This window comes from Ailuropoda melanoleuca, chromosome 16 (assembly GCF_002007445.2).
Source record: "Ailuropoda melanoleuca isolate Jingjing chromosome 16, ASM200744v2, whole genome shotgun sequence".
Taxonomy (NCBI): domain Eukaryota; kingdom Metazoa; phylum Chordata; class Mammalia; order Carnivora; family Ursidae; genus Ailuropoda; species Ailuropoda melanoleuca.
The window spans coordinates 39,655,981-39,682,257 of record NC_048233.1 but is presented as its reverse complement, the minus strand read 5'-3'; the positions used below and the strand labels follow the sequence as shown (position 1 = coordinate 39,682,257).

The 26,277-nt window shown below is 41.9% G+C and overlaps 1 protein-coding gene across 3 annotated transcripts in view; it reads right to left on the bottom strand.

Moving 5' to 3' along the window:
- Positions 1-134: 134 nt before the first annotated feature.
- Positions 135-26,277, bottom strand: part of SPATS2 (spermatogenesis associated serine rich 2) — a 138,451-nt gene continuing 112,308 nt past the window's right edge. For all 3 annotated transcript variants that reach the window (XM_034645028.1, XM_034645027.1, XM_034645029.1), the window contains exons 7-13: positions 25,350-25,529; positions 22,350-22,485; positions 11,126-11,184; positions 6,624-6,733; positions 3,841-3,943; positions 2,397-2,611; positions 135-1,381 (exon numbers count right to left, since the gene is read on the bottom strand). In XM_034645028.1, coding sequence (XP_034500919.1) covers positions 1,070-1,381; positions 2,397-2,611; positions 3,841-3,943; positions 6,624-6,733; positions 11,126-11,184; positions 22,350-22,485; positions 25,350-25,529 — 1,115 coding nt within the window. In that variant the 3' untranslated portion in view covers positions 135-1,069. The remainder of the gene's footprint in view (positions 1,382-2,396; positions 2,612-3,840; positions 3,944-6,623; positions 6,734-11,125; positions 11,185-22,349; positions 22,486-25,349; positions 25,530-26,277) is intronic.

Here is a 26,277-nt window from a genome sequence, read left to right as displayed (position 1 = left end):
TCTGCTTCCGAAGCTAAGCGGTGGACAAATGACTTAGGAATCAGCCACCCTCATTTAAGCCCCGAACACGCTGCCCGAGTGACTTCTACCCCACGAGGCCCAAAGAAAGCCGGATAATGAAATGAAGGCATTTGTTGCTGTGAAACAAAGGTGGGAACATTTACGCAGTTGTTTTTATTTATTCAACTATAAAGACCGCAGCAATTTTTTGATGGGCAACACCTTAGATCAACACTAATTATATTGCTATAAATGTGGTTGAGGATCAGAAGAGGATTCAGGAACAAGGGAGAACAATAACAACAAAAATCTTCAAACATTGAAACAAAGAAAGACTTTTTTAAATTAAATGCTACTCTCCCACAGACTTCCCTAGACTGGTCTGCAGTCTAAGGTGATAGGAAAACAAGGCTTTGGGCATTCTGAAGAGACCGCGGGCTAAGCTACAGTGCCAAGCAGGAGACGGAAACCCTGATCTGAGTGTCAATCTCAGGCACGTTCTGGGAGCAGAGGCAGATTCTCAAACATTTTCTAGTGTTCTTTCCTTTTCACCAATTAAATGTCCCCTTCTCTGGCTAATTCAGTGCAGGACACAATCCCCTCACTGCCTTTCCTGGTTCCACTGTCGTGTAGGGGGCACCTGACGGGAACGTGTGGCTTCTGCTTAGACGGAAGAGCAGCTGGACTAGCTCTGACCCGCCTCCTCCTGAGAGCCTGAACAGGAGGGAGGTGCCGAGGAAGGTCTCTTTGGGCAACTGAAAGGTCCCGCGCACCGGGAAGGGCACTGCTAACCCTCGGGAAACCTGGGCCTCAGTGGCCTGTGATTCCAGGTGGAAATGACCAATCAGAATCAATCCATATCATTGGGAAAGGTCAAGGGAAAAAACAGCTTCCCCTCCAAAAATGGTAGAGAGGAAACCAGGAGAGAAGAAACCAAAAATATTGAGAATGGCATAAAAAGTGATATGCGTAAACTTCTTTGTTATTACATCTAACTATAAGTTTCCTAATAAGTCCAGTTACCAAGTTGAATTGCATGGGGTAGAGGAGAGGCCAACTGGAACTGCCCTCAAGAGTTCACGGCCCCAAGCTGAGAGGTCCTAGGTTTGCGCTGGGGGAGCCCCTTTTCGAACGAGGGCTTGGGTGGGCTGGGCTCCATGCTGGCTCCAGTTCCATTGTTCCCTGCAGAGTGGGTCTGGCCCCGTTCACTAATGTTTCCTGATGCCTGGGATGGAGCGCTCTGATACCTGGAACCAGATGAATACCATGAACTATTTCTGTAACGACCCACACTGTCATGTCGCCCTTGGTTCACGGGGTCATTGGACTTTTGGCCTTGCGGCCTGTAGCCTTGTCCTCCTCGTCTGTTCCCCGGCAATACCTGAGGATAGAAGAATAGAATGTTCAGAGCACTCTGGCATTATGGCGCCCTGTCTATTCCAGTTCAGCAGGAGTATTCTGAGAGCCTAAATTGTGGGATCCCACGCGCGGGACTCAGTTATCTCTCAAGACTCCCAGAACTGTGTCAGCCAATCCAACCTGGCCACTACACCGGAATTAAGAAATCCTTCACTGCTTTTGCCCCACCTTTCACCCCTAGGCTCTCCACTAGAGAGGAGTTCACTTTTCTTTAGCTGGGCACAAGAAGAAAGCTAAGAAGGAAGAAAAGAACATTCTTTGGGCTGTTCCAACCCTCGACTGGGCAAGCATCTTATCACATGGCTGAACTCTGCAGATCACAAGCCATTTGTAAAGATAATGAACACCTGGAATAACAAACATCATTATCATCGGCTTTGCTATACCTCACCAGCCACAGATTAAATCCTGCTGCTGGGACACTTCGGACAACTTTCACATTACAACGCGGAAGGCGTACGGGATGGGGTTTTATTTTCACCCTCTGCTTCCAGTGTAGCCCCAGGTCAGCATGGCGCTGCCTTGGATTGCTCTTGTGTACCTTCTTCAAGCCAGGGACGGAAACTACAGATCACACCTCGGCTTCCCGGTGTTCGCCCCCCACTCCACCAGCTTCCGGTCTCTGTCCCTGCTTCTAGAGGGCTGCTGCTTCAGACGTGCTCTGCGGAGCCTGCCGCTACCTCGAGATGGGGGCATGACTCCCCGGGGACTAATTACCAGGCAATACTACCTACAACAGCTAGGACTGCCGCCAACTTCGGAAAGTCAGCTGTCTTGGCAACAGGAAACCTAAGCTAGCCGGCGGTTTGGAACAAGCGTACCCAATGCTCTCTCTGGAACTCACGGGCTGGAGGGATTCAAAATAGGTGTGGAATGGGCATCAAGAGAGGAAGGTAATGTACTGAGCTGTCAGCATTTAAACGATGACAATCTGGTAACTTTTCTCCGTAACTGGCTGAGTGGGGAAGCTGGGTTACCTCTCGGTGAGGCTGGAAGGGCCGGCCACTGGGGTTGGCTGCGGCTGCAGGGGTCTCTCCCGGTGCCGAGTTTTTCTTGTTAGCACTTGTAAGGCTGGGAGCAGAGGCACAGGTGGAAGAGGAGGCCGCAGAGGCATCACACGGGCTACTCAAGGACACGGATGTGACGGAGCTACATCGGGACCTGGTGGAATAGCTGTTCTTTGGATGGGACACTGAACGAAAACATGAGAAGTATGTTGTCACAGGATGGAAGAGCATGATGGGTAAGGTTTTCCCGATTTCTCCATTTCACAATAAGCACTTTGAGATAAAGAGCTGTCTACCTGAGTAGTTGTAAAGGTAAGCTTATAAAATGGGTAACAGGAAGCAAAAGCTTCCTTCTGCCCTCTTCTTCCACTGTTTCCAAATCCCCACTGCTTTGTTTTTTTTTTTTTTTTTAAGTTTTTATTTAAATTCCAGTTAGTGAATCCCCACTGCTTTGTAAAGGAACTCTCAGAGACAGGAGAACAGTGTAAGATCGGAATAATCGTTCCCCCACCAACTAATGACTTCTCAGCATTTCCTACTAAACTCCTGGCTACGGCTCCAGCCGCTGACTAAGCCGAGGAACAATAGTATGGGCCATATGTTCAGTTTCCTATGCAGGAACATTCTGAAGGGCTGACTTCACAAAGAAAGAAAAAGGTAAATAAAAAGCTAAATCCTTTTTTTAAAAAAAAATCTGTATGATGCAAGATATAAATAATCAAGATTAAACATGAACAGAACTAGTTTTTATAACAAACATGTATCTTCTTCCCAAGGTTCTTTCTGCAAAAAATAACCCCAAATTCAAAATACCAAGGAATCTGAAAAATAGGAATATTTTCACTTCAAATTTTGTCAGAATTCAATGACTTAAAACTACCTCTTACATTTTTTTCTTGGTTTTAAGCCTGGACTGATGCTGAGTTCACAGTCACTGCTCTCGGTCCAACCTTTCACTTTTATACTGACACAGAAAGAACAAAGGCGCCGAGCTCAGAGTTTGATGGATGTGTTCCTATAAGCTCTCAAGTTAGGGGAGGCCTCCCCCTCCCCTTACAGCCATTATTTAAGCACCTGTTCTGGGCAGGCCAGGCATATATTGTCATCTCCATTTGGGAGAGGAGCGAAACTAAGCTCTAGAGGTTATTGTAAAGACAACAATTCAAGCTTGGTCCGACTCCAGAGCCTCCTAACATTGCAAATTTAGGGAGCTGGAAACCACCCATCTTCTGAGCTCCAAGATTCTGCATCCGGTGACTTCCTAAGTATGTCAGAATTACTTCTCACAAACACAAGCAAACGAAAACACAAGAGGCACTAAAGACGAATCAGTGGAGAAGCCACAACTTCAGTCTCTGACGAGCAGGGTCTTCCCATCACCATCTCCAGCGCCCAGAATCCCTCACCATCTTACCTTGTCCAAATGACTCAATGTCCTTCTTTAGGGTCTCTACATCACAGGTGAACCGGGCTACTCGTCCCAGATCCTCATCGTATTTACGCTCACTAACAAAGTGCTGGAGAAAGGACAAAGGAAAGCCTCCAGGTGAGACAAGCGGAAGCCAGCCTGCTATACAGAGATGAAACAGTGAGTTCCCACTCCCTTCTTTTTACTGCTTCACAGTTTGCAAAATGGCCATCATATTACCTATGCCGGATGACTGGCGAAATCCAGTCATTTTCTTAAGGCCCAAAGAGAAATCTATTGGGGGACTTTATGAAATGCTCCATGATGGCCAAAGCCCATTAGGTATAATCAAGAGAAATAAATTGTAGAGATAGAAGAAACAGTTCACAGTGCAGAGGGCCCTCTTTCCACTATTGGCTACTCTCCACATTGTTCCATTTTACACAGAAGCAGAGGCAGCAAAAACGCTCCTACGTTACAGCAACGATTCCATGTAAATACATGGCTCGGTGTTCTTTAATAGCAACTTCCTTAGGAAACCCACTTCGTCCCTTTATGAAGTAGGATTTGTTACAGTCCTAGAATGGGCACAACTTCCTGAGATGGAAAATCATTCATGTGAAAAGCCAACCTTGCAAATGAGAAGGGTTTGTGCTGCAAGTAATTTAATCCTTTCAAGCAGACTGAGCTGAGAAGTAACCAACCCTCTGGGTCAAAACTAGCGACTGTGGGACTAGAAACATGTCAGGAACAAAGTGCTTCTGGGGGTGTCTTTCAGTAAACAATCTCCAAGGTAGCCTGGGATCTTTTTTTTTTTTTTTTCAGATGAAAAGGAGGTGAAAAAGATAAGTTAAAGGCCTAGATATAAGTTACCAGAACTGAACCCCTCAGAGCAGCCCTCTAGCAGGCGGACTAATTCCACTTTGGATTTTCAAGGGTACAATCAAATGCACCAGAACCATGGGATGGATCGAGAAGCAGTAAATGGGAAAAGAGACATCAAAATCCCCTCTGGGCTTTCAAGTCCTAAGGCTTCAGAGTACACGGCGGCGTAGGAAAGCATGAACCTCTGTGACATACAGCCTTCAGACATGTAATCTCAGTGGGAGAGTAATTCTGAAACAAATTCTAGGGTTTGTTGAGCCAGAGACATAACAGGAATGACGGAAATAAGATGATCTGGAAATAAGACATTTAAATTGCACAGCACCCACTTCAGTACACTGAAAACGTGGAGAGAAACAGATCCTTAGTCAGCCTGCAGAAATATTTCTAGCAGCTTTTTAACCACGTGGGAAGGAGAACAGATGAAGCCTGTGAGAGCCAGAACTCTCATCTATTTCCAAAGGGGTTTCCGGCTTCTCCAGAAAGTTGAATGAGACTGACTGGCATCAACGTGAAGACGACTTTCTATAACTTTCAGTAACGTGGTTCTAGCCAATAGAAGCACTAACCTCATATTGGACTGTTCTGCTATTTCACCCCAGTAGGGTTGAAGCGGGAGGGAGTGAAAGGCTGGGTTGGAATGGGGACAAGGATACCTGGGAGGGCTTAGATGACCTTCCACCTGTTTTTACCCTGCAAAGACTGAGAAACAGCCTCGGCGCCAAGTGTTCCTCTTAGAGATGGCAGGACGTCTCTCATGTTCAGAAAGAGCAGAGGTTAAGGGCAAAGGACAAGGGGCGGCCAACTCTCCCTGTTCCCATAGCTCACAGGTTAAAGGCCATCATTTAGAAAGCCAGCGTCCACGACTACCCAAGAACACCTCAATCTCTTTCACGTTTCCACCTTTGTCTCAGAAACACTGTTCTTTGTATAAGACTGTAAAATGTATGAGTGTTGAACCTAGGTCATTGTTATAAACATTAGATTACAATATAATCAACATCTCAAACTGCTCATTTTCTCTTATAAAATCAGAATGGTTCAACTATTTAAATATTTACTGAATACCTACTATGTGCCAAGGCACTGTGCTAGGCGCTGGAGATGCGCCAGTTCCTGCCATCATAAAGTTTACCATCTGGCTAGGAAGACAGAGCAGTCAAATGAACCCTTTATGCTAGGAAGGCACAAAACAGGGGATATGACAGGGAAGTCAGGAAGCATGAGTAGGTCATGAGTGATCTGTGTGCTGGGAGTGGATGGGCGGTGTGTTTTGTACAGATCGAAAAGCATATGCAGTAGCCCTCCAGCAGGAGGGAACAGGATACATTTGTGGAAAGGAGAAGCTAAGATGGCCAGAATATAGAGAACAAGGAGGGGCATGGTGTGAAATGAGATGGTGGCACAGCCAGACCATGCAGAGCCTAGAGGCCACGTTAAGGATTACAATCTCTATCCTAAAAGCAGGGGAAGGTTTGAAGCAGGTTACTGCTGTGCGAGGAACAGTGATGGAGGGCTGGGGAAGGTGGGGCACGGACAAAGTGGATGGGTGGAATCAGTTAAGAGGCTATGACAGAAGTCCAAATGAGAGATAACAGTGGCTTGACCATGACAGTGGTGGGAGACAAGGAGAAAAGGTCAGAGCTGAGATTTAGTAGGAGGTCAAATGGGCAGGGTCTGCTGATAGATTTAATGTGGGAAAGGAGAAATTTCCTAAGGTTTCCAGATTGGACACCTGGATAGATGACAGTACCACTTACAGAGAAAGGGAACGTGGAAGAGGGCCAGGTTTGAGAAGGGAAGATCTTGAGTTCAATATATTAGATGTGGCCATGAATTATGGAGATCTGCTGCTTCAGTCCCCGAGGGTAAGAAGAAAGGCAGGAAGGAGAAGGAAGTTTTACCTTGATATCAGCTCTGAGCTCAACCAATTGCTCCTCTGACATTCGAACAGCCACATCAGTCATCTTCTTTAGAAGTTCGGCTTTCTTTTGTCGGCTGAGCAAAATTTCCACTGTAGAGAAAAAGAGTATGACTCTTATGTTCTGCTAAATAGGATAAAGAAGAATGGAAATATGGGCCTCACAGTACGTATTTGGACAGCCAACGGCTTAGCTGCCCACCCATCCAGAAAATGAAAATACCAAAGGTCCAGTTTCCACCTTCTTGAGGGACTCTGAAGCCAGTTAAATGGTAAACACTTTTTATGAATCATAAAGACTCATAAATCATTTGTCATTTCTCCTTCTCCTCTTCCCAGTCAAAAAAAATTCTTTTTATCAAGAAACATATGAATTAGAAATATATACCCAGGGTAAAAAAAAAAAAATTCACTTAGAATAAATGGGTAGAAGGTGAAAAGTAAAAGTGTCCCTCCTATTTCTGACTTTGTAGTTCCCTCCCCAATAGAAACCAATGTTAAAAATTTCTTATGCATCCTTCCAAATGCATTCTATGCACACACAGCAAACCTCTCTCCCTTTTCCCTCTCCTCACGAATGGGAGCATATCATACACATGGTCCTTTCCTTTACCTTGGCTATTTTTACTTAACACATCTCGCAGAGCATTCACTATCAATACACGGGCTCTCCCTCACTGGTTAACAGCCACACTGTGCTCTACCATGTGGCTGTACCATTTCTATTTACCAAGTCCCCTAACGGTGGGTATTTAGATTGTTTCAGCTTTGTAAGAAGTATATTCTTTGGCACGCTCCTGGATATATAGATACGGCCACAGACAACATTGGAAAAAAAAAAATTTCTCAGAGTGGAGAACCAGGGGCTTCAGAGGACGTAAGCCAAAGAACTCCTCCAAGGAAGCAGAAGTAGGAGCTGCCATGTGAACCAAGGAACTTTCTCTGTTAGAAGGGCAGGGACTCTGCTATTCCTGTCCAGGAAGATTGGATCACTGCTTTTCCAGGTGGTATTTTTTTTTACTATAATTATCCTCTTCTTTCTCTATCTGTATTACATTGGAGGAGGGGGCATTTAACTTTTAACTTAGGGGACCCCAGACCACGACACGCCATATTCAGACCTGAATTGAAACATCTGAAGTTACCCAGCAGTCCTGGACTTTCAGCTGAAGATACTAACTAGATGAGTCTTTGGAAGTGTTGCCATTGAGGAGGTGAGTGGGTTCCCATTTAAAAAAGAAGGATGTCGGGTAGCTGAGGGGTGCGCTGTGGCAAAGACTGGGAGCCACTGCATATCCATTCTCCTCTTCTTCCTACTGGAAGGCCAGTGTTTTGGGTACCCATCTGCTCAGGTAAGAATCTACATTTCCTGGCTTTGCTACAGATACGACTGTCATGTTATCACATGACTTGGTTATGTTATCACATGGTTTGGTCACTGAGATCTAAGCAGAACTCACGGGGCGGGGTTTACAGGACAACTCTTTAAAGGAGTCTTACTCAGCAGATAGCATTTTCGCCTCTCCTCAGCTGGAGCCTTGGGAGGTATATTTTGACCATAAGCACACTCTAAGGATGCCTGGGCACAAAGACTAAGAAGCCTGGGTTCCTTGTGTCATTTTGGAGATGTCCCGCCAACCCTGATCACTTACCTCTGCACCTTTCATTTCATGAGAGACAAACTTTTATTTAGGCCACTCTGTTGCATGCAGTCCAACTCAGTTCCTAACTGTTATACATAGAATCCTGTAACCTACTTAGAAATTAGCCAAATTTGTGTTAGAAGATAGAATTTTCCAAGAGCTACATCAGGTATTCCAGAGAGCTGAATGTCTTTAGCAATTTTACTGAGCCTGATTGCCACGTGTATGCCATCCATGCGGTACCCCTACCCACGGCAGGTAAATCAGCAAGAACACACTTTCCAATAAGTGAGGAATGTGCCTACAAAAGTTTCTTGACACCAAGGCCCAACAGTTACAAACGATCTACTTGATCTGGCTCCCAACATAAACCCTGTCTGCCAAATTCACTTTCTTCTCAGTTCCCACACTCTAGGATTCTAAGACAAAAGCATAGATCTTCACATGGAGGAAATGTGTCAAGATCTCCACACATATCAGAGGACCCAATTACATAACTCAGGACAGTCACAGCTTTTCCAAAGGAAAACAGAAATAGGAAAACCTAATTATCTCATAAGGTTAATGTGAAGATCATAGACGAATGAGTGAAAAAACTCTAAACTGGGAAGTACTGTGAACATATAAATTAATAAAATGATTACGTGTAAAAAAGAAAAAGCAGCACCTTCTTGATAGTCCTGGTAAATGAGTAATCACATTTAGTGACATTGAGAACCAGGATTTTTTAAAGGTGACGCGTAGGAGACTGGTAAGGGGACGGGAATCAGGCGTGCAGTCTTCTAGGGCACAGGAAGAAAAGGTTCCTGTGTGTCCTCATGGCCATGGGGGGCTGGTAGGAGGGTTTCCAACAGGAGGGAGATGGTCCAGAGGAATGTGTAGGGGAAAGAGTGGAGGCTTGAGCGAGAAGGGCAGGGGGAGGAGGAGCAGAGAAGGAGACGGAGGAGGGCTGGCCAGAGAAAGGAGAAGACTAGGGAGAGTCGGCTTGGAAATCCAGAGGGAGGATGGTCACCAGTGCAGCCGGAAGGCTCTGGATGAGCCCCCGCAGCAGGGTGGGCTGCAGGGGAAAGGGCTCCGTGGGCAGGAGTGTAACTTGTGGAAGAGGACTGTGCTGCACAGGCTGAAGGTCCAAGAGTGTGCAAGGGGACACTTGGACTTACCTCCACCCAGCCTGCTGTACACCAAAGCAGAAAATCGGAGCGACAAAGTTTATGTAATCAATCTGACCAGTCTGGTTGCTCCAGCTGCCCCTAACCAAAGATTCTGTCGTATTAAGTGTCTGTGGAAGGGCACTGCAACAATAACTGTTTCTTGGGGCGCCTGGGTGGCTCAGTCAGTGGAGTGTCTGCCTTCAGCACAGGTCATGATCCTGCAGTCCTGGGATCGAGCCCATGTCAGGCTCTCTACACGGTGAGGAGCCTGCTTCTCCCTCTCCCTGCCTGCCACTCCCCCTGCTTGGGCATGCTCTCTGTCAAATAAATAAAAATCTTAAAAAAAAAAAAAAAAGAGAGAGAGAGAGAGAGAACCAGGATTTTTAGCATGAGAGAAAGGAGATATAGATATACAATTGATGAAATTAAGTAAAACTCGGTAGCTCTTAATTTGATAACATAAGATTGGTCATGAATTGATAATTAGTTGAAACTGGATGATGGCAGTTAATTATATTAGCCTCTCTCTTTGAAATACGTTTGGACTTTTCTATAAAAGTTCTGTTTTTAAAAAGTACCTTCTCAAAAAGTAAGGACTATGTCTTCTCACTAGTTTTATTTTATCTGAAACTTCACCTTCAAAATAGGACACATAGGTATATGAATGGACCGAAATTGTCACATTTAGACATTTCAGGATATACCCCTCGATTTAAATGAAATCTCACCTCTGAAAAACAGTGGAGAGTACCTGTTCAACATTTCAGCTCAAAAATGAACTCAGCTCCGTGCCTCCTCTGTCCCATGACCATAAACACAAATGATTTAATTGTGAGTCATCATCTCAACCTATTTCCATTCTTACCAGTTTGAGAGCAGGTTAAAAGAAACAACCCTCCTAATTACAAATCCAGCACTCAACACATGAAGGTAAACCCGCTGCTTTCAAAGCCCCAAGTTAACGCCATTGCAGAAGCTGCAACTGACATTCCCTCTTTTCCATACGGCTATGTGTCTTTTACCTAACCTTTAACAGCAATGACAAAAAACAGGTATCTGGTTCGTTGCTACAAAAACCCCACAGATTACCCAAGTTAGACTCTGTTCTTGCAGAATCTTTTAGTAAGCATTCGAGGAACCCTAGTCATGATATCCTAAAACCTCATTTCATTGAATTCCCCTACCTAATGATCACAGACACTGAGTGAAGACTGTTCTAAAATTGAGAAAACAAAAAAAGCTCGGTGACAGGTAATGGCAATAATGTCTACACTAACGTGTAAGTAACCCGGTGAAGTTCTCTCTGATGATGCCAAGTGTTTTTTGACAAGTAGAAAAAAGCCTAGTAGAATTGTTCAATCACTGGAAGCTAAAAACAAAACAAAACCCAGGCACCTGCAAGGATACTTTATTTTCCTAAGCTGATGCTGTGGTGGCAGATACCATGAGGCACTCCCTTACACACTGAATTTTACATTCAAAATATTCAAATTCAAAAATATTAAAAAACCGGGTTCTTGTAAAGTTGTTCCACCTGAAAGGATTCATATGCCAGAGCAGTACAACTGCTCAAGGTTGTTTAAGTAAATACATAAACTCTTCTAGTGGCATTTATATTGAGCTTTTGTTGTGAGGGTTGAAAGGCAGATCCCTACGAAGCGGTAATAGCTTTAACTACAGGTCAGTCTTACTTGCTTCAGCTTTCACTTTGTCCATTTCGGCCAGCAACGCCACTTCTCGATCCATTAAACTGGGAAAAGATGACAGAGGGAAAAAAGGTTTGTCAGAAACTCCAACAGAAATAGCACATTGTTAACAGTGGAGAGAGACTGCGGAGTTTGTTCACTAAAAGCATACCACAAAGTAAACCCTGGGTGGACCACATAAAAATTCTGTCTTGCCTTCAGCAAAGAATATTTGAAGATACCGAATTTCCTTTTATTTCTATGTATTACAGCTGAAGTCCCAGAATTGAGAACCAGTAGGTGGCAGTAGCAAGCTACAGAACACTTCCCACTCAACTTGCGCTAAAGCGAAAGTCCTTAAAGTTGCGGATTTCCACATTCGGGCTCACATAATTTTATTTGGTCTATAAAATGGGACAGCTTTGCTTCTAATACAGTTGAAAGGCAATACCTCTTCTAGGGCATGGTTAATGTATTCACAATAAGGATCTGTATATTCTCAACATTTTACCAAAGTTGTACCAAGTCACTGGTAGTTTAGTCTATTTTTTTAAGTTTTTATTTAAATTCCAGTGAGTTCACATACAGTGTTATATTAGCTGTAGGTGTACAATACAGTGATTCAACACTTCCATACATCACCCGGTGCTCCTCACGAGGGCATTCCTTCACCCCCATCACCCATTTAGCTGCCCTCCTCCCCACTTCCCCTCTGGTAACCAGCAGTTTGCTCTCTAGAGTTCAGAGTCTGTTTCTTGGTTTGCCTCTCCCTCTCTCTATTTTTTCCCCTTTGCTCATTTGTTTCATTTCTGGTGCTTTAGTCTTTAGAAGACAAAGTAATTAAAAGATATATATACATTGTGCTGGTTTCAGGTCAACATTTAACAGTAATCCAGAAAAGAGGAAATCGAAGGTTTCTGGTAGGCTTTTTACAGAAACAGAGTATTAAATGGGTAATTAGAATTTTCTCCACTGCAAATGTACATGGTTTGTAGGCACATAAAGCTTTCTATGTCCTTATAAAAGAACCCACCGCCTTCAACGTATAGAGAGGCAATACTCTGCCCTAGTCTTCAACCTCCGGATACCAAGTAATTTTCCTTACCATATCGGTTTTATCAGTGGTGAAAAAAAAATCTAAAATTTAATACCTACGAAGACATGAAATATTCCAACTCTCTTCAAATTCGCTATTCATTCTGATTTCCCCTTTTTGTTTTGTTTTTTTAAGATTTTATTTATCTATCTATTTATTTATTTGACAGAGAGAGACAGCCAGACAGAGGGGCAACACAAGCAGGGGGAGTAGGAGAGGAAGAAGCAGGCTTCCAGAGGAGGAGCCTGATGTGGGACTCAATCCCAGAACGCAGGGATCACGCCCTGGGCTGAAGGCAGATGCTTAACGACTGAGCCACCCAGGCGCCCCTGAGCCATCCAGGCGCCCCGATGATTTCCCCTTTTTGAATAGGAATATATCTATAGGGTTAATAAAAGTTGTACTCTTGTCTCTGATTGTAAAACTAATCACACACATACATAAACACACACACACACACACACACACTAAAAACGTATACATATGGATGAATACTGATTCAATTTAGCTCAATATGTAGTGATGTCAGCGCAAAGTAGTTAATACAGAGACTATAGTGTGAGGTATACAAAAAAAAGGATAAGGCAGCGTCATCCCCTCAAGGAGCAAAATCCTTTATAGTGAAGTGCCAGACAACATAGGTGTGATCATCATTACGCACGATGTTAATAAACAGACTTGCAATGAAACAAATTTGGTTGGTGTATTAATCCAAAAGCACCAGACTGGAGAGAAGATGCAACTATTGTAGGGTAGCAGTACTCTGCTAAGAAAGCCCTTCCCACACCTTGGCAATATTTTGCTCCAAGAACTCTAGCAGCATTTGGAATACCTAAAAGCAAAACAAAAGCACAACTGAGACAGGAGCTACCAGGCCTCGATTTTGACACCACCTCTTTTCTGCGGCTGAATCACCTTAAGATGCAGACACTGTGTCCACCAGATGACAAATTTGTCTCTGGCAAAGCTTGTAAAATATTTATTAAAAGACTTCAGCAAACAAGTAAGCTTTTTGCAGCTTACAATCTTCATTATGAAAAAGTAGAATGTCATGTGACACGTTTAGCAAGAAAAAAGTTCTGCACCATCACAATCAGACTTTTCTGCGGCAGTGGGAGCTACGAAGTTCGAAGTTCGTGTTGGCTTTTTTTTTTCCCTGCAGGAATGACTAGTATCCATTTAAATAAACTCTGTTTTTCAACTGACTCGCTGGTGAGCATAAGAAATGCAGAGGCAGCTGCATGGACAACCATCTGACCACGCCATTAAAAAAAGTTTAACTTTTTCATGCCAAAAACCCCCACTGAAAAGCAGTAAGCGCTTCTATTCCTTGTTTGCTGTGTATAATGTCTTACCATCTACTGATAACACTTTTTAAGAGGTCCTGTGATGTCAGCCAAGAATTAAACAGAGGAATCTACTGATTAACCGAGGCTGTTGGGATACTTCTCAGAAAAAAAGCCTGATGAAAATTCCGATTTTCTTTACAATTTTCACAAGTCTTTAAAATATAAAAATGAATAAATGTTAAACTATAAATGCCCAACAGTTAGTTTTTCTCATTGTAATTTAAGTGCCTGAACTTAAGCTTTTGATTGCCTAGACCTCCATTTCAAAGACATCTCAAATAAACAGACTGCCAGCTACACGACACAGCCAGGCTGCCCCACACATGAAGTTCCTCTTTTCAAAGCCCTGAGTGACCCACATAACTTGCATGGCCCTACATTTCCCTTCCCACTCTTTAATTCTTGCTCTTATGTTTTACATTCACCAATAAAGAGTGAACCCACCAAAAACCCGAGGCAACCCACTGTCAACCCCAACCCGTGTTGTTTCTGCACACCTTGCTGTGTGACCCTGGGCATGCCGTGTGCCCTCTAGGACATATAAGTAATAAACCTTGTGGTTTTTTCAAAGTTCCCCTATGGCTGTTGCTGATATGTGTCTGGCAATCGTAGAACCCCCAGGGCTGATCCAGTCCCAATATTAGCTCAAACACAGGCTCATCACAAGTAAGGTGGGACCCAGGTGAGTGCCCCCAGGCATTCCTAGCTGACAGCATCACCACAGATAGGCTGAAACTGACACAAAACAATAGAATAACAACTTTATTAAAAGTACATCACCTAATGTGTTGCAATTGTGTAGAATGACCATGTTTTTAGGTCATCCGTGCTAAAGCGTTTAGAGATGTCATGTCACGTCATGACTTCCAAATGGTTCCACCAAAACAACACAACACACACAGACACACAGACACACAGTACTATCCTTTCATCTTTTTTGTATCTTTTGTATCTTTGGAAGTTTTCATATTACAAAGTTGGGGAGGGGCACCTGCGTGGCTCAGGTCATGATCCCTGCTCAGTGAGGAGCCTGCTTCTCCCTCTCCCTCTGCTGCCCCCCCTGCTTGTGCTCTCCTGCCCTCACGTGCGTGCACAATCTTGAAGGAAAAAAGTTGGGGAAATATATGCATTACCAAATAAATAGAGAAGGTGGGAAGAGTTCAAAAGTGGAAAGTATGTTTAAGCATAAAGATAAATAGAAGCTTTTTTTTTTTTTACAATTAAAAACTATAGTTTATTTTAATAGAGCTTTCTAACAATATGGAAACTTAAGCTCAAGTTTTTCATCTGTTCCTAAGCTAAATGGTAGTCCCTGAATAGATCTGTGGCCAAGAGATTCAAAAGTACCTGTGGTTTGAGGCAACAGTTTTTAGAGGCCATAACTGCAAGCAATGAGGCCTCTGACAGAGCGATGAAAGCCTCACTCAGAAGGTCGGACTTTCTGTTACCTTGCTCCTGCCAATACATGAGGGCACTAAGTCCGCAACTGTTCTCTCAAGGTTCTCCTGAATGGAAACACACCCCAATAAGCATCCGATACACTCGATTCTGGAACCGCTAATGAAATTCAGCTAAATACAGCTGGAAGTTTATTCAGAAAGACAGTAGGTCTTATTAAGCCCACGCCTCATTAACAGTGTAGAGAACTTCCGTATCTTTTCTTCAATCATGAAAAATGGTTTTAGATGACTTATCACTGTTACTAAGGGAAAAGACTGGTAAACGTCTGAAGTTCTGTATCTCCTTCCCTCCTTACCAAGACTTTTTACTATCTTCCCATTTCCTCAATTTATTCTAAAGCTTTTATGTATTTAGTTGCTCGGAACAGTTTTTCCTGTAGTATTACCATTCATATCTCTCAGATATATTGTATGCCCACCATTTGAAGCAAGCCCTTTGATTAATATATTTAACATGTAGATTATTGATTCTAGCTATCGCCTTCGGTATTCCTTGGTGCCAAAAAGTTGTTAACTATCATTTGCTTATGGTTGTTACATTAGAAAACAATGTTATAATAGAAACACATCTCTGGAAATTCCCCAGCTAACTATTTTAAGGGACAATACTCTAAACCACTTGATAATGTTAGAAAATATTTGTAGTTGATGATATTTGCTGAAAACCTAAAACTTGTGTATTCTAACTCCACTAGCCAATCAAAGCAGAAATCCAAGCAAAGCCAAAGCGAACACCTTTCTTTCTCCGAAGACACTTCCCTCTTCTCATAAAAACCATCAAGAGAGAGAACTGTCAGTAGTTTTTATTACCAGAAAATTAATGTTTCATAGGCTTTGCAGAACCCCATACTCCCAAGCACTGGCCTTGGTGGGGTATGGTACACACATGCAGGCTCAAAACGAAAACAACCCCAGTGACGCAGTCAGGTCATCATACTGAGTTGAACAAAAGAGGTAAAATTAATTGAAAGAGCTAGCTTACTAAATCAAATTTGGATCTTATGAAAATTTTGGTGGGTCCCTCTTTTTGTCAAGAGTCTTTTACGAAGCACGTAGACATGCAATTTCATATTTCAACAGTCTGAAGTAGCTTTTAAGAAGTGAGGATGTGAACGTAAGCTGTTCGTTTGGAACAGGTTTTCTCAGTGGATAACTTTTCTTTCTGTTCTTTTCCAGTGGTAAAAAGTATCCCAATTCTGAAGTAATACTACAGACCGTATAACTCGATTATATTTTACAATATATTTAGGAAAAAAAGAACCAGTAGCAATCTGGATTACCAAGGAGTTTATTATTCAAGTTTCTGGTTGGTAAGGAAAAATGGTTAGAGTGTTAAGCCATCTAGCCAGTAGCTGACTAACTCCTCATGTCAAACAGTACGGTTGTGTTTTTATTTATTTTTTATCCTCTCTCTCAAATTATGATAGCAATGTCTAAAGTGAGACAGGTTTAGCCTAGGAAGGCAAAGACTGAAAAACAAAGGCAAACACAGATACCTGGTAAGACACAGAAAAAGGAAGCAGGGTGGAGTAGAAAAGTGTCACTTAATACCAAGTATGACTCTGGGCAGATTATTTTTTTCTGTGCCCATCTTTTCTCATCTATAAAATGAGCATCATACACAATGATACTGTACGATCTCATACAGATTAGAGATACGTGCGTACAAGCTTCTGACGTACAATAACGGCTCAGTAAATGGCAGCAATTATTATTCTAATTTTGGTACTCATCTTGATTCCTCAGTTTCAGCAGAGTATCTACTTAGTAAAAATGCTTTCATATTAACTTTGGTAAATCACTATACTTTCCAGATCCATTGTCTAGAAATTCTTAAATGAACACGCACACACACTAGCAGAGTGTAAGCAGTTACAGAGAGATGAATCAAATACAACTTTAAATGAAAAGAGTATGTTACAAAATTATACTCACTATGATTACAATTATTAAGATTATGTATGCATGTAGATGGGCAACACAAGGGAACACAGAAAATAAAAAATTAATTCTGTGTTAAGTTGGCAGAGTTACAGGACTTTTACTCCTTTTTTTTTTTTTTTTTAAAGATTTTATTTATTTATTTGACAGAGATAGAGACAGCCAGAGAGAGAGGGAACACAAGCAGGGGGAGTGGGAGAGGAAGAAGCAGGCTCATAGCGGAGGAGCCTGATGTGGGGCCCGATCCCACAACACCGGGATCACGCCCTGAGCCGAAGGCAGACGCTTAACCGCTGTGCCACCCAGGTGCCCCTACTCCTATTTTTAAAAACGGTTATAATGATGGGAAACACAGTAAACATAAGAAGGAATGCTGGAACCTTAAAAAAAAAAGAAAACACAAAATTCAGATTCCTTCATCAAATGCTCTCGTTTTACCTTGGTCTCTGATTTCATCCCTTATTACTTTCAACTACTGCCCCCTCTAGCTGGAGCTGCACAATATGGAGTCCCTATATGGCTTCTTCCTTGCCTTTGCTTAGATCAGTCCTCCTAAAAGCAGTGTCCTAGTCCCATCCTTTCTGCCACTGTAAATCCTATCTGTCTTTCAAGGCTTAACAATGATTCGTTTCCTTTTAGAAATATTTTCTTTTCTTTCTTTCTTTTATTTAAAAAAATTTTTTTTTGAGAGATTGAGAGAAAGAGAGAGCAAGAACAAGCGGGGAAGAGGGACAGAGGCAGAGGGAGAAGCAGACTCCCCGCTGACCAGGGAGCCAGATGTGGGGCTCGATCCCAGGACTCTGAGATCACGACCTGAGCCGAAGGCAGATGCTTAACCGACTGAGCCACCCAGGTGCCCCTTAGAAATCTTTTCTAATTGACCCCACTCCATAGTTACCTTTCCCACAATCTTCATACGTTCCCCACAACTAGGATATGACCTGGAGGATATGTGAATCACAAGTCATTCCAAGTTGTGACTTAAGAAGAGTGATTTAGGGCTTAAGAATTACAAAGTAATATTTGGATGGAATATTCCACCTTATAGATTTATTTTATTGAACTAAAAAAATACTTATAAAGGCTTTTATAGGCTCAGTCAAAATCTTGGTCCTCCTCATTCTAACCTTGTTCCATAATGACAAAATTCCTTAATCCCTAAATTTCCTCTGTTACATAGCCTTTATAAAAGCTGAGAAGGAAATAATATATGTGACAAGTACCAAGTCTCTAGCATTCTTTCCAAGCTTTAGTGAGAAGTGGGCTATCAAGGATAGATGCGATGACAATCACAGGTTACTGGGAGTCAGAACACAGAGATTCAAACACTGAGTCTGCAACTTAATGATGTCATGTTAGACAAATTGCTTAACCTAAGACTTGAATTCCTTTTAAGCAGTAAAGTTGAATTTAAAATTCCTGCTTTTCAGGATAGAAATCCAGATAAATAAATCATATAATAGGACTGAATATGTCTGGTAAACTGTAATTTTCATATGTTACTAGTTATTTTCACAGATGGTTAAAGAATTAAAATTTTAAATTAAAGAATATCAAAAGCCATGCAGGCCAAGTACTAGTAGAAATAAGGTATCAATGTACTAAACATGCAAAAACTGAAGAATAATTTAAGGCTAGAGAGTGCCTGGGACATGTTTTGATAACACATTGTTACATTAGCCCATTCCTTTATTTCTATGCTTTTTAGACATTTTTAAAAATGCTTTGGTTCATAAAATGATACCTAAGTTTCCACCATCTTTATATGGACTTTATTTATTTATTTATTTTTAAAGATTTTATTTATTTGACAGAGAGAGACAGCCAACGAGAGAGGGAACACAAGCAGGGGGAGTGGGAGAGGAAGAAGCAGGCTCTTAGCAGAGGAGCCTGATGTGGGGCTTGATCCCAGAACGCTGGGATCACGCCCTGAGCCGAAGGCAGACGCTTAACGACTGAGCCACCCAGGCGCCCCTATATGGACTTTAGATTTAAACATCTAAAAGCCTTAGGTAAGCTTAGGTAGCTTAATATGAGAGGGAAAGGGAAGCTCAAATAAAAGGAAGTAACTTTTCTAAGATGAATGAGGAATCAGCTAGGAAAAATTTCAGACTTAAGCATAAACTTAGACCGACTTTATGTGTTGCAGAATTTCAGATTTCTTATGCATTTTCTCCTTTTAAATGAGTATCTTTTGACTTTCAATAAAATAGAAGTTTTTATTTAAATGGTAAGTTGAGTGCATTTCCTGTTGGCATTTTCACCAACATATTATACGACAACTGTCCAAAATAATTTATCTACTTTATTTTTTTTAAAGGTTTTATTTATTTATTTGACAGAGAGATAGACAGCCAGCGAGAGAGGGAACACAAGCAGGGGGAGTGGGAGAGGAAGAAGCAGGCTCCCGGCAGAGGAGCCCGCTGCAGGGCTTGATCCCAGAACGCCGGGATCATGCCCTGAGCCAAAGGCAGACGCTTAATGACAGAGCCACCCAGGCGCCCCTAATTTATCTACTTTAGCTTCATGTTCCATTCCACATCTTTTTCCTTAGTAGCCTTTAACTTAAAGTCAACTAATAGCTCCAACAATGTAAGTCAGACAAATTTTTTTTTTTTTAAAGAATTTATTTATTTATTCCACAGAGATAGAGACAGCCAGTGAGAGAGGGAACACAGTCAGGGGGAGTGGGAGAGGAAGAAGCAGGCTCATAGCGGAAGAGCAAGAGCCTGATGTGGGGCTCGATCCCACAACGCCAGGATCACGCCCTGAGCCAAAGGCAGACGCTTAACCGCTGTGCCACCCAGGCGCCCCAAGTCAGACAAATTTTATGCATGAACATGAAAAGTAAACTTGGGTCTAGAGATGATTATTACTGGATCACAAAAAAGAGATTTTAAGTTTTATATACCTGAAAGCCTCTGATTTTACCTTCCTACAGGTACGTGTCAGCTTTCATTTGGCCCCAAAATGAAAGTAGTTATCCATATAGTTCCCCTAGTGCCCCATCAGGGGTAATGTAATCTTACTGTTGCAAATTCGTTAAAATGCTTTGCTTTTCTTTCATACTATAACCAATACCAAAAAATGGCTTCCTAAGTGACATTAACTCCAAGCTCTGGTTCGGTGCCACATGGAGTTAGCTCACCTGCCAATTACGTCTTGAAGTAGCAACTACAAGGGGCACTGGAACAAGGTAGTATGAAACCCAATCAGCCAGAGAGAAGGGCACCAGCAGGAAAGGGCAGGTAAATCTCTTTCCTCAAGTTAAATTGACCTGGTTGCCACGTCTGCTAATCAATCCTAAACACACAGTTCCCAGGCAGGAAACCATTTCATTTGTCATTTATTGAAGGAGGCTCCCCCTGGCTGAGTTCCAAGTCAACAGGAACTCACAAATCTCTCTCCCGGAACTGTGTTTCCTGGTTCAGGCTGGTTCTGAATAGAATCAGATCCTGTGGCTAAGTAATCAGTAAGCTAAACAATCATGGAGACCAGAGGCTTATCAAAGCAAAGCTGTGATGACCTACTCTTAGCTCTTTATTCTTTTCAAAATTAGTCAATAATATCTGACATGATAATAATCCAGGGCAAAGGGCATGATGCTTCCTCCCACAAGGTTCAGAAAGAGTAGAAACCAATTACCTAGAAATGTTTCCAGAAGAAGTTGCAGCTTAATTTAAGTTTGGGAGAACTGGTTAGATTTACAGAAGTATAAAGACACAGAAGAACGTATTAGGATAGGAAAGGGGCATTAACAATTACGTGGAAGAGGAAATGTGAATGTTAAGTCCTGAGACAATCTGGCTGAAGTAAACACGCATGTAAGAAAAACAGAAGATATGTGGGGCGCCTGGGTGGCTCAGTCGTTAAGCGTCTGCCTTCGGCTCAGGGAATGATCCTGGAGTCCTGGGATCGAGCCCCACATCGGGCTCCTCCGCTGGGAGCCTGCTTCTTCCTCTCCCACTCCCCCCTGCTTGTGTTCCCTCTCTCGCTGGCTGTCTCTCTCCCTGTCAAATAAGTGGATAAAATCTTTAAAAAAAAAAAAAAGAGAGAAAGAAAAAGAAAAACAGAAGATATGACATTAAGTTTCTAGCTATAAAACCGGAGGGGGAAAACTCAGGATTTGGGACAAAGTGTGGGTAGACTAGCAGATGAATTATCTACCTTAAAAGTACTTTTTGGTTATGATGATTTAGTGGACCATTCTACATTTTGCAAATGATAAAGTAGGTGTCAGCAGCTTTTTGGAGGCTTTATTCTATACCTTCGTTAATTCAACCCCTCTCCAATTCCACGGGAGGACTGAGGCTATCTACATCCCCTCTATCTCGTTTCCTGTGGCATGAAGTGACCAAACCAAGTCTATGAAGGCAAGAAAACAGACGGAGGTTGAGAGGAAGAGTGGGGTAGGTTCTCTGTATTCATGAACCCTTCCTCTCACATTTCACATCTTGGTTGGTTTAACAAAGAAGCAGAGTAGACACAGTCTTAAATCCCCAAACATCAACCTAGCTGCTTATCTTTCCACCACTTTACTGAATTTGGTCCTCAGAGCTTTTCTATTTTCAAAAAAGTCCCTTATAAAATACAAATACCTCCCCAGAAAGGAGTTATGGTTTCAGTATTAGTTAACACCTTAATATATGATAGTTAAAACAGCTTGAGTGTTCAAAAACACTAGAATATATTTCTCCCCCCGAAAGATTTTATAATCAAATACCCTTGAGAAATAGCTTAGTATAACTTCCTCTTGTAGATTCACAGTGCACATCAGCATTGGAAAAGCACTTAAGAAGTCTAGTAGTAAAATGTTTTAAAAAGTAGTTTCAAATCTCTTTAACTACCAAACCCTATTTCCCCTACAGAACACATACTAACATATTTTAAGATATGAGTATTTTTTAGAACACAGTTTGAGAAACACAAAATTAAAACAAGTCAATGACTAATACTAAGGCACAGAAGAGACAATTCGGGCAGGGTGCATTAGGAAGGATGACAGGAGGTAGGAAAGCAAAAACAGAGCTTTTTTACTTCATAACTTTGTTCAAAAACATGATGTCATTTGTTGCAGGTTCCTGGTTTAAGAGACAGACCCTAAAGTAAGGACGCATGATCTATTCTATAATTATTTGTCCCTTTCTGAACACTATCGACCTCAGGCCCATTCCTAGAACATGAGTTCTCTATACCACCCATTCCCACACTGTGAACAAAAGGAGTTGAATGAAGCAAAAAGCTAAATATACCACAGGACTTCTAAGTTTCTCCCTACTATACAGAGCAGTTAAGAGTCAGGAATTAAAGAACCTGGTGAGTGGCTGACCATCTTCGTAAGTGATCCTTTTTGTGCTACTGTGATCAAAGGCAACTTAACTTACCAGCTCTGCAACTCAGCAAAAGCCTGTTTCATTTTCTTAATGGAAGCATCCATTTCTTCTTTAACTACAACTCGATACCGTGCAAGAGACACCGTGCAGCGCTGGAGGTCTTTCACAGATTTTTCAATATTGGAACCTTGTGGGGAAAAAAACCCAACAATTAATATAAAAAAGGAGCACAGGTAACTTGAAAGGTAGATATGAATACCCACTCATGTAAAGTATAAATGTTACGTGGACGAAGAATGTTCCTAAGTGGCCACCCTCCCCGACAAAAAATTGATGTTTCCATAGATTTAAAAAAAAAAAAGGTATCCTGGCCAAGATGGAGTAATGGGAGTTGGATTTTTCCTCCTGTCTTAAACAACTAAACACATACACACAGACAAAACATATGAAACTTGGTTTTCATAAAAAAGACATTAAGGCAGTACTTTTTATCTGAGAAAACAGAAACGAAATGAGGCCTATGACTGCCCCAACTTACTGCCACAAGAGTTTCCAGGCTGCAGCACAAGGAGGAGAAATCCTAATCCTGAATTGAGGGACAGAGTTGAGGACTGGGGAGGCCACGGTGGCTACAATTCTAAGCGCAGAACACTGAAGAGGAGAGCACTACACAAAGATGAGAAAATGGTACAGAGACCTACAGAGGATTCTGAATGCATTGGTGTGAGGAAACTAGTGAGACAGGAAAAAGAACCACTGGAAAGGAACAGGCAGAACAAGCCCCAGACCTCACCCAGACCACCAATAGCTCGTGTTCACGGCAGCCAGAATGGGGCACCAGTCGAGCACTTGGAAGGGCACTGCCTCAGTTATGAGGCCAAAGTATCTCTAAAGGCTGCTCCAGTTCCACCTAACAAAGCTCGGAAGCAAGCCTCAAACTGTTACCAAGTAACAGTCCACAACGACTCATAAGAATACTTAAATAGGGCGCCTGGGTGGCTCAGTCAGTTAAGCGTCTGCCTTCGGCTCAGGTCATGATCCCAGGGTCCTGGGATGGAGCCCCGAGTTGGGCACCCTGCTCACCAGGAAGTCTGCTTCTCCTTCCCACTCTGCCACCCCCCTGCTTGTGCTCTCTCTCTCTCTCTCAAATAAATAAAATCTTTAAAAAAAAGAATACTTAAATAAAACACAAAAATATCAACAAAGAAAAAGTAGCAACAAAGAAAAATTCACATGTCTGGCATCCAAGAAAAAATTACTAGGCATGCAAAGAGGCAGACAAATATGACCCAAAGCGAAGAGAAAAATCAACTAACAGAAGCAGATGCAGGAATGTCACAGATGTAAAATGAAGGAAATAAGGACATCAAAACAGCTAATATAATCAGCTACCATATGTTCAAGAAGGCAGAGGAGGGGCGCCTGGGTGGCACAGCGGTTAAGCGTCTGCCTTCGGCTCAGGGCGTGATCCCGGCGTTATGGGATCGAGCCCCACGTCAGGCTTCTCTGCTATGAGCCTGCTTCTTCCTCTCCCACTCCCCCTGCTTGTGTTCCCTCTCTCGTTGGCTGTCTCTATCTCTGTCAAATAAATAAATAAAATCTTTAAAAAAAAAAAAAAAAAGAAGGCACAGGAAAGCATAAACATGTTAAGGAGAGACATGGATGATACTTTAAAAAAACTCCAACTGAACCTCTAGAGATGAATCAAAGACAATGTCTGAGATGAAAAATACACTGGATGGGACTAACAGCAGATTAGAAGCTGTTGAAAACGAAAAGATTAATGAATTTAAGGACAGCAACTTCAGAAACTATCCAAAATGAAATAAAACACGGTGAGAAAAAAGGCTAAAAAAGTATTTGAATAGGTACCAAAGTTTCCAAAACTCTCTAAGTGACAGGATTCAGTAGAATATAATTCACCATGTAGACATCACAAAATTAATAAAACTCTCTCTGTAGTACAGTTTGAAGCATTATATGCGGATAAGCCAACTTTGTAGATAAAGATGAAATATATTTACCTACCCAGCACACTCTCTATTTCTATACAGAAATTTGGTGCGTGGGTATTCATATTCGCCTTTCAATATTTCCATATTCACCAATGTCAAAGTTATATATGCAACTGATAGGTGGAATCATGGATCTAAGAAGTTTATAATGTGCCGAGATAGAGATTTTCAATTTTTTATTTAAATTCCTCTTGATTTCCTTCCAAATCTACTTAAAAGCTTTCAAGCCTCGTCCTTTTCTTTTTAAAGTTTGACTGAATATTTTTGATGTGCTTTTCTGCACCACGCTGAGGGTTATGTTAGATTTAAAAAGAAAGCTTCCGTAATTAAATTTAGCTCATGTGAATTAAATAATTCAATAAAGAGCTACAGGTTACAAGTGTCATTTACGTTTCTATGTTTCATTTGTTTAGTGGAGTGGACCACCTCGCTTAGATGTATGACACTCAAAGAGGCTATCATCTCCACCCGTTTAATTATTGGCTGATTATTTAAATGATTATTACAGTTAAAAAAAAAAAAAGCAAAGAGCTACCACCAGTCAATGCTGAGTACTTACTTAAGAGGAAATGATCTTGTTTAAAGCTAGAGTCTGACAGATATTACTAAGAGCACGCAGTTGTGAAGAGAAATGAAAATATTTTTTAAAAAATGTCACGTCAGAGATGGCAGAGCTTTTTACTGTTAAGTCAACCAGGAGATAAAAATGAAGGAAACGGTACAAAAATGTTGCAGTAAAGCAAATAAAAGAAATAAGTTAATGTTAGCAGAAAAGTCATCCTGACCAGTAGAGTTTGACTTTCATTCCCTAGAAGGATCCGTCATTGTAACAAGACTGTACAGCATCTAAAATACTATCAAGCTCCAACTGTGCACATGGAGTTAGAGAGGGGTAGTTACTACCTAAAAAACAGAAAATGTATTAACTGCTACCATTTTGACACCTTATCTGTGGGAACCAGGAGATAATCTGCCCTCGCTAGCAAAAAACAGATTATTTTTTTTGTTTTCTCTCGAAGGCAGGCTTCTGATTTACCTAGCTTTTTGTTGGTGGAGGAGAGTGGAACATCTTCCATCCCCAGATTTGAAAACTGAGGTGCTGTGGTAGGTCTTGAAAGAGTTTTGGCAGCATTCCTATTTTGTTGAGAATTCTGAGTAGACTGCATAGTCAAAGACTTGGGTTCAAAATCAGAGATGCCATTCTCCAGCATGGACCCTGTCAAAGAAAGAGGCCAGTATTTTAGAGTAAAATTTAGGGGTAAATCAATCAAGCAGCCTTAAGTATAAACAAGTAAGAAAGGTAAAAATGTTTCAGGCAAAACTATGCCTCTTAAAGGCTGTGAACAAAAACAACTGACAAAATAGAACAAAGAGCAGAAGCAGTTGGACGAGGCTATGAGCAGCATCTGGCTTAGCCCTGAGCTGCATCCTGCATGAGGGTGACAAGGCTGTGTTCACCCATCGCTAGATAAACTAGCTTGTTCCCTGTATCTCGGTAGCTCTGGGCACGAGGAAGTCAAGAGAGTCAATAGCACTAATTTCTGATAGCTTCTGTAAGTTATGCTGCGGACAAAAGAGTTTTACCCTGTTCTAGGGAACGATGAATTTTAAAAGAGTTAGAAATAAGAGTGCCAGCTCAGAATAAAAGAAGGAAGCCACTGAGTATCTTCGGTTTGTTTGAGGTCAGCATTGTTGCTATATCTTTCTCTAAGTCTTTTTGTGTGAGCAAACTAATCAATAAAAGAACATCTAAGAAATACAGAATAATTCTTAAATTGTCATTACGTTAATAAGGCCAGCAGCAACAGAGCAACGGGAAATGGATTAACAAACAAGTAATTAAAAAACCAATTTTAAAAAAGATACTCACGGGGTGCCTAGGTTGCACAGTCAGTTAAGCATCTGGCTCTTGGGCCTAATCTCAGGGTTGTGAGATCGAGCCCCATGGCGGGCTCCACGCACAG